Here is a 20,314-nt window from a genome sequence, read left to right as displayed (position 1 = left end):
AAAAAAGAGTTTTGGGCCAGGTGCAGTGGCTCAGGCCTGTAATCCCAGAACTTTGGGAGGCAGACGCAGGAGGATCGTTTGAGCCCAGAAGGTCAAGGCTAGCCTGGGCAACATGGCAACACCCCTGTCTCTACAAAAAATTTTTAAAAAACTAGCATATGTGGTAGTGCATGCCTTTTTACTACTTATTTATTCTAAGCATGACACTATGTTTCCTATATCTTATTCCTAAATTTGATAACAATTTTGCCAATTATTCTCCCAGTTATCCAGTTAAGAACACCTGGGTACTAAAAGTTTTTAAAAATTCAGGCAATAAGTACCAGATCTGCATTTAAATCCTGATCTAACTCTAAAACCATGGCTCTCTACTAATCACTGGAGATACTGAAGCATTGGCTGGTGGAAGATCTGGTATGGATATTAAAAAGAGAGATTAGCATCCTTGCTTCCAAAGTAACCACTCCAAGCTTACAAAAAAGTGCAGTCTATTCCATGAAATATTGGTTAGACAAATCAGGAAATCTAACTGTAGGAACAATTGCTCCTCATGAAGCAATATCACTGAACACACAAATATTTCAAAGTATGTCAACCTTGATGAAGGCAATCAAATTAGGATTTGGGGCATTGTACCACGTAAAACAGGACATTATTTAGTTTCCCTCATGTCCCTATCACAAAAATTATAACGTAAGCATAATTCTCCTCTGATAAATTTCAAAATAAATGGATACAGAAGAGAAATATGTTTCTTTGTATTGGCAATGTATCTAATCACTAGTATCCTGATGTGGTGTGATATCACTACACCTTGAAAATAATATATTAGAACCTATCAGCCCAGGGACCAATAATTTGTATTTTTCTTCACAGAAGAGAGTTTCCTAAATATATATTGGAAAATCTTCGCATCAACGCGAAATGTGGTCTGTGTCATGTGTACCTAACACACCAGCTTTCGGGAATTTTGAGAAATCTCATGCTAATGACCAATCCGTACCTGGTAATCCCCCTGGAACAAGAACAAGGAAGCTCACTCATCTGTGTGCTGTGTTTCTTGATCTCCAACCTTGATCACTGCCATGCCATCTGTAACATATGCCAAAAAAGCATAAGCAGAAATAGAGACTTTCTTGCCTAGGAACATTCTTCCTCATGTTACGCTGGAGTGTGTCCTCTGTCCTCTAATAATGCTACTGGAATTAGCTCTTCTACCAAAGACTTTTTCATGACAAGGAATTCGAGGCCAACTTCTAAAATCAAAACCACCACTCCAAAAGCAGCTAATTTCACCCTTACTTCAATCCCTGATTCTCAACAATACATCCAATAGCATTTTCTTGCCAGAAACCCTGTCAGTTCATCTTTAAGAAGAAGAGCAAGCTAGCTGGACCAGTTTCACTCACCTACTCTGAAACAACTAAAAACTAAGAATATAAAAGTATGGATGAATTATAATTCATATCACAGAGGCATTTCCTCACGGAATACCTATGGACAAACAATGAAGTTTCTCTCATTTCATTTCAAGTCTTATGGCCTTGGACATGCTTACTTGCCATGTAGCTCTGGCTAAATCTATAAGCAAACATTGGATATCATTGGTTTTAGCTTTGTGCTCTTCCATGCTGTGTTACCACTGATTCATTAAGAATGTTCTTGAAGACACATTCAGATTTTAATGTTATATTTCTATATTAGCTCCAAAGAGTTTTACAAAAATTTTCTACATTTATCAATTATAATAATATAGATACAAGTTATCTTCAAAAGATTTCATGAAATTAACAAAGTTGAACAAATTATCAATATAAACAATGGTTTTAGGTTCATTGGATATACGATATTTAGTCCTTGTGGATTCATTGTTCTCTTACAAAAATTGCTGAAGTTTTAAAAGTATCACGATGGTAATGTACGTCACAATTATGTTATAACACAGACAACTAGGATGAAAATTAATTTGGAGAACTAGTTCAAAAAATCCAGTGATTAAATAAAGCTTAGAACCAATGATATGTATATAAAAGTTTAGATTTAGTCCATGATATTAACCAAGTAAAATTGATTTTATCTATATTTTCTGCTCTACCTTTTCTGGAGATATAATATTGGCATAAATTGATAAAACCATATAATACTGTTAATAAGTTTAACAATTGCTATGGATAATTGTTTTAATGTCCTAACTCATGTTATTGTATTAATTCAGAATACAATGACTAGGTCTCTAAGTAGAGCAAAAAACTGCCTTGTGAACTTATTGAAGACTCAACTGGACATGACTATATGTCTAATTTTTTCCCAAATTAATCAGTCTCTTCAATGAAATTACTATCAAATCTCAACAGAGATTGTCATGAAAATTGAAAAACAGATTCTGGAATTTATATTCAAAATCAAAGGGTCAAGAATTGTTCCGAGAGCATTCTGACAAACAGCTCTAGGATGGATCCACCTACTAAATGCCAGGATTTAATATAAAGATGTTACAGTTAAAACAGTGTGATATTGGTGTAGGGATAGACAAATAGGCCAGTAGGATAGAAAAATAAAACCTAAAGTATAATAATAATCATAATAATAATAATAATAATAATAAAAGAAAAAAAAAGAAAAAATTAAAAAAATTAAAAAAAAAAAAGAAAAATAGACCAGAACAGAGAACTTGGAAAAGATCTGTGCATGCATTTTAAAAAATTAATATATGACAGATGGGACTAGTAGATCAGTGTGAGTAATAATGCACTATTCAAAAAATGGTACACAGGAGTAGTAAAGAAAAATAAGAAAGCAATCCTATTTAAAACAGCTACAGTATAATAAAATACCTAAGAATAAATTTAACTAAATAAATGAAAGATCTTTACAATGGAAACTATAAAACATGAAATATCTTTTCATTCTTATGTGTCCTCTTCAATTTTTTCAAAGGATAAAAGATTGAAAGGACACATAAAAAATGGAAAGATATTTCATGTTCATGGATTGAAAAAATTAATATTGTTAAATGTCCACACTATGCAAAATGATCTGCAGATTCAATGCAATCTCTATCAAAATACCAATCAATGTCATTCTTCACAGTAATAAAAAAAATTTTCTAACAGTTGTGTGGAACCACAAAAGGCCCTGAATAGACAAAGCAATCTTAAGTGAAAAGAACAAAGCTGGAGGCATCACACTGCCTGGCTTCAAAATATACTACGATGGTATACTAACCAAAAGAGCATGGCGTGGCATAAAAATAGACACATAGACTAATGGAACAGAATACAGAACCCAGAAATAAGTACATGCATTTACAGCCAACACAGTTTCAACAAAGGCACAAAGAATATACGCTGGGAAAAGGATAATCTTTTTAAGAAATGGTGCTGACAAAACTGGATATTCATATGCAGAAGATTAAAATTAGAGCACTATCTCTTATATATCAAAATAAACTCTAAATGAACTAAAGACTTAATTTTAAGACCTGAGCTTATGAAACTACTAGAAGAAAAACATTAAAAGAATACTCCAGGACATTGGTATGGGCAAAAATGTTTTGAGTAAGACCTCAAAAGCACAAACAACAAAAGCAAAATTTGACAAATGGGATTATGTCAACCTAAAAAACTTCTGCATAGCAAAGGAAACAATCAACAAAGTGAAGAGACAACCTACAGAATGGGAGAAAATATTTGCAAACTATCCATCTGACAAGGGATGAATAGGTACAATGTATAAGGAACTCAAACAACTTAATAGCAAAAAAACCCCCAAATAATTTGATTTAAAAAATGAGCAAAAGATTTGAATACACATTTCTCAAAAGAAGACATACAAATGGCCAACAGATACGTTAAAATGCTCAATATCACTAGTCATCAGGGAAATCCAAATTAAAACCACAATGAGATTTCACCTCACCCCATTAAAAATGGCTTTTTTCAAAATAGAGATGCTGGCAAGGAGATGAGAATAGCAGATGCTGGCAAAGATTTGAAGAAAGAGAAATGCTCACACACTGTTTGTGGCAATGTAAATTAGTCCAACCACTATAAAAAACAGTATGGAGATTCCTCAAAAAACCAAAAATAGAACTACCATACAATACACCGATCCCACTGCTAGGTATATATCAAAAGAAAGGAAATAAGTATATAGAAGAGATACCTGCACTCCCATGTCTATTACAGCACTATTCAAAATAGCCAAGAGATGCAATCAAACTGTGTTCATTAAGAGATGAATGAGTAAAAACTGTGGTATCAATACACAGTAGAATATTATTCATTCATTGAAAGAATGAAATCATATTATTTGCAGCAACATAAATGGAACTGGAGGACATTACATTAAGTGAAATAAGCCAGACACAGAAAGACCAATATTACATGTTCTCACCCATATGTGGGAGCTAAATAAATTGATCTCATTAATATAGTAAATAAAATAGCCGTTACCTCAGGTTGGAATGGGTGGTGTGGAGGGGGGAATGATGAGGGATTGTTTAATGAGTACAAAAGTACAATTAGATAGGAATAACTTCTAGAGTTTGATAGCACAAAGGGTGACTATAGCTAGCAATAATTTATTGTATATTTCAAAGTAGCAAGAAGGAAAGATTTGAAGTGTTCCCAACACAAAGAAATAATAAACATTTGAGGTGATGGATATCCTAATTATCCAGATTTCATCATTACACATTATATGCATGCATGGAAATATCACATGTACTCTATAAATACATACAACTATTATGTGCCAATAAAAAAAATGACCCAGAAGCATACAGCCCCTCAGGAGCTGAGCTGCTCTAGAGATGGCTCAGGGATGCTTGTCGAAAAAACAAGACAAAAGTCCTGTTAAAGTTTCTGAAATATAAAGCTTTAAAAAATGGTGCATAGGAAACTGATTATACATATTGAGAAGGAAAACAAAACTAAAATATGACTTTCTACTTTGGACCACAGATACATTAAAAACAACTTAATTCTCTGAGCTTAAGAACATTTCTGAAATGTAACATTTTACAGTTTTTAGAAGAAAAAAAGAATAATATATTTAAGACTTCAGGACATGGAGAATTTCCTAAACAGTACAACACATTTATAAAACTTAATTGAAACAAAATGACAAATTTGACTATATTAAAACTTCAAATTTTACAAAAAATAAAGAGACAGAAACTAAAAACATAAGCCATACACTGGGAAAAGGTATTTATATCCTACATATTTGACAAAGGATTATATCCAGAATATATAAAGATGCCCTAAAATGATTAAAAATACACACGCAATCCAATCAAAGAACAGGCAAAAAGACGAGTGAAATCTCAGATGAGAAAAATCCACAAGCTCACAAGATTAATAAAATATGATCATACTCAGCACTACTGAAGGAAAAGTAAATGAAAGCAACAGTGGGAAACCATTGCACAACAGAGTTGATAAAGGGAAATGTAAAGAAAGAGGAACAAGTACGTACAGAGATGAGAACACTAATTTGACCCTGACAAATGTAAAAACAGTATGAAACACTTGGGAGAGAAATTAGGAAAAAAAAACAAACTAGTTGAAGAAGTCACAGAACATTCTTCCACATTATTTGACAAGATTGATAGTCATTATAGCACAGAAATTTAAGTTGTATTGTAGAATAAACTCCTACACATGGTCGCAAGGAGACTACATGAAAAACTAATTATAGCATTGTTTAAAGCAGTAAAAATAAAGCAAACCAAAACTATAATGTCCTAAATAACCAGGGAATGCTTAAATTAAACTGTAGTAGAGACATATAGTAACAGAATTCTACCCAGTAGTGAAAATAAATGAACTTGAGTTTTGATTAATCTCCAAAACTTCAGGTGACTTAAAAGTGGCACAAAGACATGTGTGGCAAGATATTCTTTAAATAAAATTTTTCAAATAAGCAAAATGAATCTTATATAGTTGTGGATATATACATAACACCGTAAAGAAATGTAAGCAAAAGTATAACCCGAATTAAGTCTGATATTTTATCCTGGGATAGTAACAGAGGTTTTTGAGTTAAGGAGTGACTACAAGAAGCTTTAACTAATTTATAGGGGCCTATTTCCTTTTAAAATATGAAAGAAACATGGTAAAATTGTAAGACAATGAAACAGTATGATAGGTACATGGCTGTTTGCTATATTATTCTGTAAGTTTTTTTTTTTTTTGCACATTTGAACCTTTTTAATGAAAATGACAGGTCATCGCCTGATTAAGTGTTAAATAGCATGCATCAGACCATGAGAAAGCTGAGACACTCCATCCCCCATTCACACTCCTATCATCCTCTTCCACTCTCATTAGAATCAAAGAAGGAATCACATATGTAAGGTGCTGTGCTGGGCATCTTAATAAGTGAAATAAGAAAAAAGTAGGAATAAGCTATGTGAGTCTTATACGGCAATTTTGCTGACTGGGGAAGAGGCTCAGCTTAAGGAAGGAACATCATGTCCAGTTTTATGCATTTTAAACATCAGACCTTGTGCCTATTGTGTAATGCAGAAATTGAACTATTGAGTTGTTTCAATGAAAATTTACAAGATTGAGAGCAAAACACATTCACTATTAAGTGCAAACGAATCACAAACAGGCAGAAAACACTTCCACATAGTACTTGCTATTTTGAGTTGAGATTTTAACTTCTAATCTAAAACTCCTCTGTTTTGTGTCCTCACCCTTGCTCAACCACAGAATAAAGACAATATTTTGGCTCTTCTGGACTAAAGAAGAACTGGCAGAGAAAAATCTCCTTCTCATACTCAGTCACTGCACAGGAAGATGGTCCTGTAGTTCTAGATTGGAGGGGTTTTTCTGTCAGTAACAACCCTGTCCTCCCATCCCAGAGATCTGAATTTAAATTCAAAGCAAAGTAACACTGAGGAAAAAAATAAACCTAAAGTAAATGTATGTAAATATATGAGCAGTTAAGTTCAAGGTTGTGAGAACATGTGCCCAGAGGTAACTTTGCATTTTGTATACTATTTTAAAAAGATAATCAAAAGGTTTAGAAATATTGATGCTGTCTTAAATGCTTAAACTTACATGATTAATTACAAATAGTAGTGTATAAACCACATATATCATTTTATTTGCTTCACACAATCCTGTTAAGGAGTGACATCTTAATAAGTATCCTACTTATGAAAACAAAGTTTTTTTAAAAATCACGTATTTCTTTATATATTGCTTGGATCTTTGCTACTAGCATTGTGCTGGACACTGAGTAAACAGAAAACAAAACTGACAAGGTCAAGGTACACAATAGATGTGTGCACAAAGTGGTAAGGAACACAGTGCAGGGGCACAATCTCGGTTCACTGCAACCTCTGCCTCCCGGGCTCAAGTGGTCACCTTGACTCCCAACGCAATGAGATTACAGGAGTGAGCCACTGTGACCAACCTGAATCTGGTCTTTATTGGAGTAAAAAAGAAGTTTCCATTTGTCATGAGATCTTGACAATTGTATTATGAATTTCCCAAATTTGGAGAGGGTTGGAACATTGATCTTAGGTGAACATATGCAGATAGTTATTTTTAAAGAATAAGGAAGTAATAAATTCAAAACTTCCTAAAATTGTAATCAGTAGGTTTTACCTAGTAAAACAGTCAAGAGAAAATACAGTTATTTATAGAGGAAGCATTTATTGTTTTAAGCCTATTAGGTAAGATGCTGGTTATATTGAACTTAAATATAAAAAGGTATATAATAATTAATCCAGGGTAAAGATTTAAAACGAAAGTTGTAAATATATATTCAAAGTCCATATATTCTAGTACACTTTTAGATGCTCAAACTAGTTCAACAAGAAATACCAATGACAAAGACCAAAATGAGAGACAACATTGTATACCATTGAATACTCCAACATTGCTGAACATCTCACAGCCCCAACACTGTTGGTCAAAAAATTGTTAAAATTGTAATCCTAAATCAAATAGCAAGAAATAGCACTTCAGAAACATAGATTTGTAAATTCCCCAGATCTTTTGTCTTCATCTTTTTTACTGAACAAAGACTAATTTATGCAACTAAAACAAAGAATAATAGGTGGCAAAAGATTATTCTCTGTACAGTATTTGTGTAGGAATATTTACTAAATGTTACTGGAAAATAAATTTTAAGATTTTGAGATATTATAATCCTTCAAGTACTTGATTCTCTGAGTTCTTTCAGAAAATCATTGTAGATTGATTGAAAACTAAAAAATTGGTTCAGGAAATTTTTAATAGTAAAGTTCTTGAACTGCATTTTTTATTTTAGGAGATGGCACACATACCATTAGGAGTGTTTTAAAACCAATTTCTTGAGTATAATCTAATGATTTTGCAATAGTAATTATTGCTAATTCTCTAAAACATAACATTCTCCTACATTATGTAACAAGGTAGACTAACTTGTTTAGAAACTAGATTTTTCAAAAACAGATTGAATAAAAATCTTTTTTTCAACCAAATAACCAGAGCAGTCACTCAGCACTTTCAGAATAGTACTTGGCTTATGAGCATCAGAAAACCTATATGATTGCTCAATATATTTTAAATGAATGCATCGAGACAACAAAAGCTAGAAGGAATTTGAAAATACTCGTTTTCCCAAAGCCAGCATAGTCAGAGTCTATGCCACTGAGTGCTGCGAAAGTGTTAAAATGTTAGAATCTGATGTCTTAAAATCCTGTTATATGCTAGGTAGCCTGATTTGATCATTTCATAATGTACATATGCATTGAAACATCATATTGTAACTCATAAATCTATACAGGTATTATTGTCAATTAAAAATAAAAATAAAACTATAAAAATAAAAGCTATACCAAAATATTTTTAAAAGTCTGTGATAAGAGAAATGAACAGACTCAGGAAAAGCAGGAGACCTAGCTTTTCTGGACAACAGCTTTGTAGATTAGGGTAGAAAAGAGTACACTCTAAGAACTCTACTGCTAACCAAGTTGTCATTCATGTTTAAATAAACTGTAAGATGATATTGAATCTGTAAAGTCACAGTCTATATAATTCTGTATTCAGAAATACAGAAAACAAAGATATATATGAAAGAGATGATCAATTTCTAAGTCTGCCTGGAAGTCATTAAACAGGTGGAAAAATCCAATTACATAAACACATCATCTATTTATTTACATATGTATAATTTTTCCTTAGGAAAGAATTAACTTTAAACTATGAAATGTTCAACACCTTTATTGCCTTCAACAAATACATTTTAAAAAATCAATAATGATGAATTTTTTTAATTGGAAAAAAACCTCCAGCGATATATAATTGGCATCATGATAATGCCTCACATCAGGCATAAAAATCAGGGTTGTATCTCAACCAATCTACTGCTTTGGAATTTTGGGATAATCCATAAGGGGTTGAGGATGAAGGATATAGTGTATAAATTAAACACAGAACTGTAGACAAAAACAAGTATACACACACACACATACACACACATACACCACACACACGTACCAGTAAATGTACTGGTCTAAACAAGGTGAATACTTGTGAATACCCATTTGGACTTGTAAACTTCTAGCTAGTTAATCTTTGGATATTAAAGGAATAAACCTTTATCATTATCACCTGGTAGTGTAGAATACAGGTATAACCTTTATGAGGGCGAGAAATGATATGATGTACCATATGTTAACATTATTCTCCAAAATATTTAATGTTCAGAAACGGTATTTAAATATTGACAGTCAAGACAGTATCATGAATCTAATAGAAATATTAACAAGTAGTTTATTAAAGAGCTATGTTGTAAGAATAAATAAAGCGGAAATCATAAATAACAAATTATGGGTTTGGATTATACAAGAACTGGACTTCAATCAGAGGATTTATACTCATAGAAAGGCCTCACTTAACACCTTGGCAAAATTTTGAGAGAATGAATAAATAACATAATTAATCAAAATAAAATCTTAAATCATATGCATATAGTTTTTAATGATTTCTCACTTAAACCAATTAGATAAATTGCAAAAATATTAGTTCTGAAATAAAATAAGAAGGATTTAGTAGCAGTCTTAGAGCTTATAAAATCACAAATATAATTTTAGATTTACTTTTGTTTTCTCTCTTGAGATAGTATCATATCTATTTTTAAAATTAAACTTATTAACTTAATAAAGGCCACCTAGACTACAAAGTGCAGAGAACATCGCTTCATCATAGAATATACTGTGTTGATATTGTCTTTAGAATCATGCAGATTTGTAGTATTTGTTGATTTTCGTGGTGTTAATCCAAAAGAGTATATGATATTTTATTTATAAATTATTCAAGTATTTTTGCCAAATGATATTAGACACAGTTGTTATTGCAAATGTTATTTTAAAATAAACATAGCATGTTCATTTTTCTTCTAGGGTATACTGTGTGAAAGTGATCCTATCACTCTCATCCTTAAAAATGGGTCTCAATTTATATATCCTTATTAGACTGTAACACCAAAAATTATCATTGGGCGTGAAAGGGTTATAGTCATAGAAAATGCATATGCACCAAGTACTTTGCTTATAACTGTTATTTCTTTATTCATACAGTCTTTTCTTTCATTGAGCTATCTGGCAAGCTCTCCTAACTTCTCTTTTATGAATGCCATTAGAATATTTTTAATAATGTGCATTTATTTATTTATGAGACAGAGTCTCACTCTGTTGTCCAGGCTGGAGTATAGTGGCATGATCTCGGCTCACTGCAACTTCCGCCTCCCTGCAACCTCCGCCTCCCATGTTCAAGCCATTCTCGTGCCTCAGCCTCTCGAATAGCTGGGATTACAGGCTCCCACCACCACGTCCAGGTAATTTTTGTATTTTTTTTTTTTAGTAGAGACAGGGTTTCTCCATGTTGGCCAGGCCAGTCTTGAACTGCTGGCCTCAAGTGATCCGCCCACCTCGGCCTCCCAAAGTGCCTCCCAAAGTGGGATTACAGGTGTGAGCCACCAAGCCCAGCCAACAATATGCTTTTAGTTATTATTTGGTGATGTGCTGGTAAGCTGGCATTCTGAAAGCAAATAATTAAGCAAGCAAGCAAACAAAAAGTTTGAGTTATAGCATTTGCCTATTTCCACATTGTAAATGCTGCCACTATAGCCAATTCAAGATATCATCATGATGTTACTGAATTTGAAGTTGGGAAGAGATTTGTACAGAATATCTTATTGATGTGGAGCAACGTGGCTCCAGCATAACATTGTGATGAATAAATACTGCTTCTAATTTGTGTTTATTCTAATAGTCTATCAAAATGTCCAAGGACATTTTTTGGTAGGTTCCAATATATTTAATTTGAGAAAATCACAGTGAGTCATTTTTAGCATGATTAAAGTTTTTAAGCAACAGCAGACAAAATTTTGTTAAACTATGAAATGACAGAAAAACATTTTTTTCAAATAATATTATATTTAGAGTAAAAATAAAAAGGTTGCATTTGCTTTGTGACAATGTTCGTTATAAAAATATCACCAAAACCTTGCAAACTATATTTATGTTAGAGAATCTGGAGAATGGAAATGCCCATACTATCTGATTGACAATTGAAAATTTTCATTATGTATTTTGAGAATCTAGGTCCAATATTTTACTGAATGAAAATGATTGAGTACATATTTTATGGCCCATTATCTCCTACTCTAATGATCATTACTTTAAAACACTTTTGATGTAATGAGGCGATTAGTATCTAAAAATAGACCACACCTAGTACAGGGGTTGGCAAATGTTTTCTGTAAAGGGCCAGGAGTAAATATTTTAGATGCTGCAGACCATACATTCTCTGTCATGAATGCAGTTCTGCTATTGTTTTGGTAAAGCACCCAGGCTCGATATGTAAATTAATGATCATGACTGTGTTCCAATAAAACAGTGTTTATACAGAAGCAGGCGGCAGATGGATAAAGCCTGTGGGCCATCCATAGTTTGCTTACCCAACCTTAGTGTGTACTGGATCATTTGATTTTTTTTGTAGCTCTAATTTCAATATAATTTTTCTTGGTGTTTGTGAAACATTATCACAGATAACTAAAGTGTTTTTTAATAAAATTGCCTCAGTCAGTAAAAAAGTTTTGACTAGTGTTTCTTAAACAAGATACTTCTGTAGCTAACTGCCAAAAGGACAATGCAATTGAAAATAAAATGAATATATTTGTGGACATATTTTCTTTCACATTACAAAAATTTCACAACTAACCATAAGGAGAGAGGTTTACCTACACAGAGAAGGATGAGAACATTTGCATATTAAATTAAAATGTATTTAATATGAGTGCATTCATTTTATTTTACTGTAAAATTCCTTATTCTTACCTTCCATAAGCTTCCCCGTCTGTTCTGCACTTCCCCCAGGAAGAATCTTGGCAATATAGGCTCCAATTTCTCCACTATGTCCCGGGATTTCTTTACCACCCACAATTCTAATTCCTAATCCATTACCTGTATTAAACAATTAGCAAATTATTAGTACTAATTTAAGAAGGGACAATAGTTATCACAAGTTACAGAGAGCACAAAAAGTAGGTCTGGTACCCAGAAGCTAAATATAACATGAATATTGGAAATGAACACCAAAACCAAAGTATGTTATTCTGATTTCAATAATATAAAATAGGATTTTCTGAGATCTTGGTAACCTCTCCAACGACTGACCTGATATAACAAGTAATTTTTTGAATTCAGCCATATTCAGTAATATACCCAGGACTTGCCAATTTTTGACTAGGTATTTTGTAAAAATTTTATGAGAGGATGTTCCCAGAGCATACAATTCACTTATGAAATTAAGGAACATTTTACTTATAGAAGAGCAGTAACGACTATTCAAAATTGAGAAGACACAATCCAATCATACATACAATTGTAATTTATAAAGTGAAAACATGATCATAATTTATAAATTATTTTTCAGCCTTAATTAATCAACTAATATTGTTTGTGTATTAACCTGACACTTACTACAAGACACGATAAAATTATTCTTGACTGATGAACACCTAGTAAACTGTTTCTTACTTTGCAGTACAGGTTCTTCTGGAATTAGCCACATGAAAAGACCAGGGTGAATAATTATTATGAGAAATCTAATTGAGATAAATATAAGTGTTGATATTTTTAGTTTCTGTGTTTTTAAAAAAATAGCTAAAATTAGCAAGTATAAAGAGCAAGCAAGAAACATACCTAAACATAGAAAAAATACAGTGAATGTACTGTACTGTAATCTTATGGGACATTGTTGCATATATGTTTCATCATTGACCAAAACATTATGTGGCGCATGAGTATACTTTAATGCATAGTGGTCTTAAGACGATTATTTTGAAAGGTAAGAAACAAACACATATTAATCATGACAAATAATGAAATATTTGAATAGCTCTATTCTTTTTATTTTTTGTAGAGACGAGGTCTCACTATGCTGTCCAAGCTGGTCTCAAACTCCTAAGCTGAAGCAATCCTGCCTCGGCCTCTCACAGTGCTGGAATTACAGGCTTGAACTCTTTTCTTTTAAAGCAGTGGCTCTCAAATGGGGGTGACTTTTCCTCCCAGGGTATATTGTTCCATGTCTAGAAGCATTTTTGGTTGTCACCGTGGAACAAGGCTACTGACATTTAGTGGATAGAGGCCAGGGATGCTGCTAAACATCCTACAATGCACAGGATATATTCCTAGGATTTTCTAGGCCAAAATGTCAACAGAGCCAAGGTTGAAAACCCCTGTTTTAATGAAAGCAATGCATGTTAATTATTTTAAATCTAATGTGACTATTGAGCAATCTTGAATTTTTAAGCTATAAAAATTAGAAGATTGACATTGTTGTAAAAATAAAACAAGAAAATCCTTTTGCAGAATTCCTTCTATAGAAATGAATGGGTTACAAATATGGAAACAGATCCTATATAACATTAATACTTTAGACACATATTTTGGGGCTTTCCTTCTATTTGAATACCTTTAAAAATACTTTTTTTTTTCCCAGCAAGTCCATATCAGAACTTAGAATCCACAAATAGACTTAAGATTGCTATACCTTATAAAGGTATGGCTAAAAGTGTAGTTGCAGGCTGAGTGTGGTGGCTCATGCCTGTAATCCCAGCACTTTGGGAGGCCAAGGTGGGAGGATTGCTTGAGGCCAGGAGTTCAAGACCAGCCTTGCCAACATAGGAGACAAAAACAGAAAACAAACAAAAAAGCGTAGTTTCAGAACTTCAAAATCTATTCATTGGCATGAAGGACTTAAAAAAATTGGTTATAGTTTCATTCTGCAAATGACAGTGTCTTGAAGGTGAAGTAGTTGGGTCCTTAGAGTTATTTGATTTCTAGTAGCTGAGCACATTCTAAAACCCTGTGGTAAAGAATCAGTGATGAGAAACTGTAATTATAACCATCTCAATAAAGTAGCACAGGCACAATAATTATTTAATTTTGTAATGTATAGTCTCACAATAGTGAATTCAAATACTCAAAATGCTTTTGAAATATACTTCATAAGCCTCATGTCTTTGGTAAATAGAATAATACAGTCATGACAATCCTGTGAGAAATGAGACTATATACATAGAAACAATTTCAGTCATATAGTTAATTTTCAACAATTACTGTTCCTCTTGTTGACATTGCTGCTATTGTTTTTTGTTTTGAGACAAAATTTCACTCTGTTGCCCTTGCTGGAGTGCAATGGTGTGATCATAGCTCACTGCAGCCTCAAACTCATAGGCTCAGGGATCCTCCCACCTTAGCCTCCTGAGTAGCTGGGACTACTATAAGCCACCATGCACACCTAATTTTTTTTATTTTTAGTAGACACCAAGTCTGGCTATATTGCCCAGGCTGGTTTCAACCTCCTAGGTTCAAGTGACCCTTTTGCCTCAGCCTTCCAAAAGTTCTGGGATTATAGGTGTGAGCCACTGTGCCCAGCTGCTATTGTTTCTCATGCAGACGATTAAGTTGCATAGGAAGATTAAGACATTTTTGAAGAATAGAACATTAGAAAATAAATAGACCCAGGAAAAATAACATTTGTTTGTTTATTTTATAGTAGCTGCTTCTACCCTAATTTGAATGCCATGAAAAGAAATTGAATTTATATAATTTTAAAGAATTGAATCTGGATATTTTGATTTCACATTTCTACAGTTGTACTGTAGTGTTTTATATTTCAAATATAGATAAAATGAAGAAAAATATTTCTATAAAAATCTAACACCACTCCTCAAATCTAGAAAGCAGAAAACCAATAGAATTTTTTGTAAACTCAAGAAGCAACATTAATTTTGAACTGAAATTCTTAGAATGACCCTTGACAAGTGATGTGTATAGTATCATTGTTTTTCAACTTTTGACGAATTTTTATCAACATAATGTCATCGGTCTGCTTTTGTTTCATCTCAAAACATTGATGAAATCCTTCTTCAGATGCCATGAAAATGGCCTTGTTCTTGTGTTCACAGTATGACAGCATACAGAGACATGTAAACCAATAGTTACTCCAGATAACATAAGTGCTTTACTAAAAAAGAAAGCCATAAGTTATGGTAATTTCACAATATATAAGCATATCTGTGGTTAAGAAAGTCTTATAGAGAAGTTTAAAATTTAGAAAACCTTCAAAGGTTGGGATATTTATAGAAAAGAGAAATTTAATGATAAAAGTGGCAAAACCATTAAGAAAATGCATTACCTCTACTAACCTTAGAATTACAATTTAAGTCTCTATGTACATTATAAGTATTTGATAAATATGCTACTTTGGAGTCACTTTAAAAATAAGCTATGCACAAAACAAACATGAGCATACTAAGGAAAAATCTTTACATTTGCATTTAAATTTACAGATTACATCTAATTTTATGTGTTTATTAATCTGTTACAATGAAAACTTTGGTATTTTAAAGTATCACAAAGAATGTTTTATTTTCAACATTAAAATATATATTAAAATATTATGAGGTTATAATTAGAACATTACATTTGGAAAAAATTAAAATACTTGTTTAATTTCAATACCCTCATATCCTGTATCTAAGCATCAAGGGAAACCAAAACTGGTATTAATGAACATATGGTATCTTATGAATAGTTTAAATCAACTGTGTTGATTTTTTATAATAAAGTTATCCTAGAATAAAAATATATTGCATAGTTCAGTCATGTCATTGATTGGGCGAAGAAGACAGATTATACAAATAATAATGCCTATAAAGTACCAAGAATAATAGAAAAGTCCCCACAGGATAGTTCATTAAATTTATTTTTATGTAGTTTACACATTACTTATGCTCTTGAGTAAGGCTGTGAGAATTTAATTTTATATTATTTCACTTACTTATCTCTGTGTTATAAATTATACATAAAAGTGTTTAAGAAAGTAAACCAAATTATATTAAAAATTCATGGTTATTTCCCTTTTTTGTCCTATCAAATGAAACAGTTTGTTCATTAATTCTCAAACATGAAGACCTAAAGAATTTTCACTATTTATCTAATTATTGGTCAATATTTAAAAAACATTCCTATGAACACAACAATGTACATCAATCACCTTAATAACAATCCATACCTTACAGTTTTCAGCAACATCAAAACAGAAACAGCACACTCATGCCAAGTTTAATCCAACTCTAATCCTGAGTATTCCAATAATAAATTCACTTATTCCTATTAGCTTTTTCTTATCCAGCCAATTGCTCCAGGCATGAAAACTGCTGTTCAGCATCCTTTTGTTTCTAATTTTATTTTATTTTATTTTATTTTATTTTGAGATGGAGTCTCACTCTGTCCTCCAGGCTGGAGGGCAGTGGTGCGATCTTGCACCCACTGCAACCTCCGCCTCCAGGCTCAAGCTATTCTCCTGCCGTGGCCTCCCTAGTAGCTGGGATTACAGGCTCCTGCCACCACGCCCAGCTAATTTTGTGTATTTTTAGTAGACAGGGGTTTTTGCCATGTTGGCAAGGCTGGTCTCAAATTCCTGATCTCAGGTGATGCCTGCCTTGGCCTCCCAAAGTTCTGGAATTACAGGCGTGAGCCACCGTGCCTGAACTTTTTCTTGTTTTAAATATATATCCTTTATGTACATGAAAAAGTTGAAGAGAACAATTCATCTCACATTTCCATGAACTTGCATTCACACCTCTTTTCTAATGTAATCTAAATAATATTAATATTAAAATGTTATGTACAGTTCAAAGAATGTACAAAAGCCTGTCCATATTCACAGTATATTGCATGAGACGAGTCCAAGATGGCCTGCCATATGACTGAAATGACCATTGGCATGGGAAATAAGGAAGACAAGTAAAAAAATACACAAAAATGACACTGGTATTCTGGCTTTGTGGAACACACTTTTCAAATGACAGATGATGCATGCTGCTAAAGTAATTTTACTCAAAGCACACAGGATTTTCTCCTCCTTATAGACTTGGAATAATTCCTACCAAGAAAATTTGTCAGGACTGCCACATTCACAAATGCATTCTTCATTCATGTAATGACATAAAGATTTTCTTTTTTCTTCATTTTAGCTTATATAAGACAATTGTAAAATTAGAAGCATAAAGACTAAATCTGAAGGGTTTGCCGGATACTTCTATAAAAGGCAATGAAAAGGAAATTTATTTCATTTAGCAGTACTTAGGGTCCAAAACAAAATGATTATTTGATATGAAACTGGATGTCACAAAATTGGAAAATAGGGTCAGTTTATAGGTTTGGCCTTGATACTAAATTGATGGCAGGCCAGGACGTGGGATGAGGTCATTCACTATGGTGTTAAAGAAAATTATTCTTTTGAGAGACACTTACGAAACTCTACGATGATGGAAATAAAATGGTGTAAACTTATATTAGTGTAAAGCTATGATGCGCTTGACAAAATAAATGTCAGTTTTCCTTATATAAAATGTAAGTAGGAAGAAAAATACTATTCTAATTCAAAATTAAATATAGTGTCTTTTGTTGGATTTCTTGACTTAATATGGGATTGTGGCAGAAATACTCTATCATGATTTCCAGTGAGCCACTTCCTGGTATAATCCCTTCCCTTTGAGTGAAGGCAGAACTTGTGACTTGCTTCTAATCAATAAGATCTGGCAAAGGTGATGGATAGCCACTACCATAATTATTTTATATTGGATTCCATCTTAAGAGGTTAGAGTGAGATATTTACTCCTGGCCTTCAAGAAGTAAGCTGTCACGTGTTAGTGGACCTCATGGCAAAAAATTGAGAGAGACCACTTGGGGCTCAGTAGTCCCTGGCTGACAGCAAGAGTATGGGGAATTCAGTTCCACACCTACAAGAAACTGAATCCTATCAACAACCACACGAGTTTGGAAGAGGTCTCCCAAGCTCCAGAAAGGGATACAGCACAACTAACATAGATTATAGTTTGTAAGTTCATGATCAGAGAACCCAGTTAAGCCACGCCTGGATTATTGACCCATGAAAATGACAAGATAGTGAATATGTGTTGTTTTAACTCATTAAATTTGTTTTGCAGTGATAGAAAACTAATACAAGGATGAAAATCGTACTCAGAAATTTGTTGTGCACACAACATATGTAGACATCATTTTGGTAGCAAAATGTGCAAGACATTTGTGTTATAGTAGTTGCAGCAATGATTGAGCAGTGACAGAGGGTAGGGATGAAGGGAAATGGGCTGGGTAAAACAATATACGCATATTGTATTCTATTCTTAGAAAATGCCTTTAAAATTACATTATCTCATTGGATTTTAAAATAAAAGAGCAAACGGAAAAAAAAAAAAAATGCCCTGTATTTTGCATGTGAGGAAAATGAGGCTTTGAGAGGTTAAACACTCCAGGCAATACAGCTAATATAAGGGAAAGCTAGAGTGAAGCCCATATTCTTTCTCCAAAGAAGTGACTTGACAATGAGTCTCCTGTCTGGTTTATGCCAGTTCACTTGGTTTAGAATCAGAAGGTATGGGTTTGAGAGTAGCACACTCCAGTCCCTCCTTTCCCCATTCAGTTTTAGAGAAGAGTGATAGGAGAAGTTGCAACCAAATAATAAAAGAGAAACTACCAAGATATGAAAAAAGGTGTTGGAAGCCAGCATTTCTCAGTCAAGACCAAGGAGAGAAAATGCATTTGGCTTAGACAGCCCACAAGTTATAATGCATGGTTCAATCTGTAGCCAGAACTAATTAGTTAGGAAACATTATATTTGTCTTGTCAGTATAATCTCCATTTTTCTATTACTGCATACACTTTTATGTATGTTTATATCTTTTTCAAACATTATAAAGATGAGATTATTGCATCTTTTAATATTATAGCTTTTAGCATTATAATCCAAATATGAATTGCATATATATCTGTTAAATGAATAAGTAATTGGCTTAATATTTCTATATCTTGGTATGCATATCTATATAGAACAAAGTGCCTTATATGCCTGATTATGTAAAAATTATTATACTAACCACTATTTTGGAGGGAGTTGAAAACTGATTTAGAGAGAAAAGTTCTACATTTGCTGAGTCATTTTAGGTATACAAATAAAATCCAGATGTCAGATTATTTTTACACTACAGGCTGAACCTGTTCTCATCAAAATCAATTTGCCTTTGGTGAAGGAGGTTTTCAATATAATTCAACAGCTTCTACTTTCCTATATATATCAGGGGCTATTTTTTCATTGAAGAGTTATTTAGTACAGTTATTTTTGGTTATTTTCATTACTCTATTAAAAATAATTACTACTATCTGGAAGGGACAAAAATGTATTTCATTGTGTTAATAACTGGGCTAAGAAGATTCAAACATCCCATTGAAATTATGCTTTAAGCAAAAAGTGAGCTGCTTTTATTTATTTTCATCTAATTTTCTATAGAAAATACTTTCTATATAAAATTAAATTTTATATAGAAAGTATTGATTTTTTGTCAAAACATCTCAAAACACATGACTTTGAACAGATGGATTTTATTTGATTTTTGTTGTTTGTGCCAATATTATTTTATGTTTAGTGTATTTGATTTTTCTCAATCTCTACAGCATCGTCTTCAGGGATGGAAGAAAAGAGAAAGTAACACTTGCAAAGTTTCTCCTATGTGTCTGACACTATCCCGTAGCTTTTTTTGCATTGCCTTTCTTTAACCACCTCCACAACATTTTGAGTTATGTACTATTCATACCATTTTTACGACAAAGCAGCTGAGACTGCTAAGGAGGGTTAGAAACTTGCCGTAGGTTGTCCAGCATACAAAAAAACTGAGAACTCATCATTTTTATCTTGACTTTCACATCCTTGTTCTT

At 32.8% G+C, this 20,314-nt stretch overlaps 1 protein-coding gene across 1 annotated transcript in view; it reads right to left on the bottom strand.

The window, feature by feature from the left end:
- The window catches only part of PCLO (piccolo presynaptic cytomatrix protein), a 403,634-nt gene that overhangs the window by 114,048 nt on the left and 269,272 nt on the right, over positions 1-20,314 (bottom strand). Inside the window, exon 10 of the mRNA XM_054495632.2 lies at positions 12,347-12,472. Within this exon, the coding sequence (XP_054351607.1) occupies positions 12,347-12,472 (126 nt within the window). The remainder of the gene's footprint in view (positions 1-12,346; positions 12,473-20,314) is intronic.

Source organism: Pongo pygmaeus, chromosome 6, assembly GCF_028885625.2.
Source record: "Pongo pygmaeus isolate AG05252 chromosome 6, NHGRI_mPonPyg2-v2.0_pri, whole genome shotgun sequence".
NCBI classification, from domain to species: Eukaryota; Metazoa; Chordata; class Mammalia; order Primates; family Hominidae; genus Pongo; species Pongo pygmaeus.
Note: the sequence above shows the minus strand (reverse complement) of the source record. Positions and strands in the feature narration are given on the sequence as shown.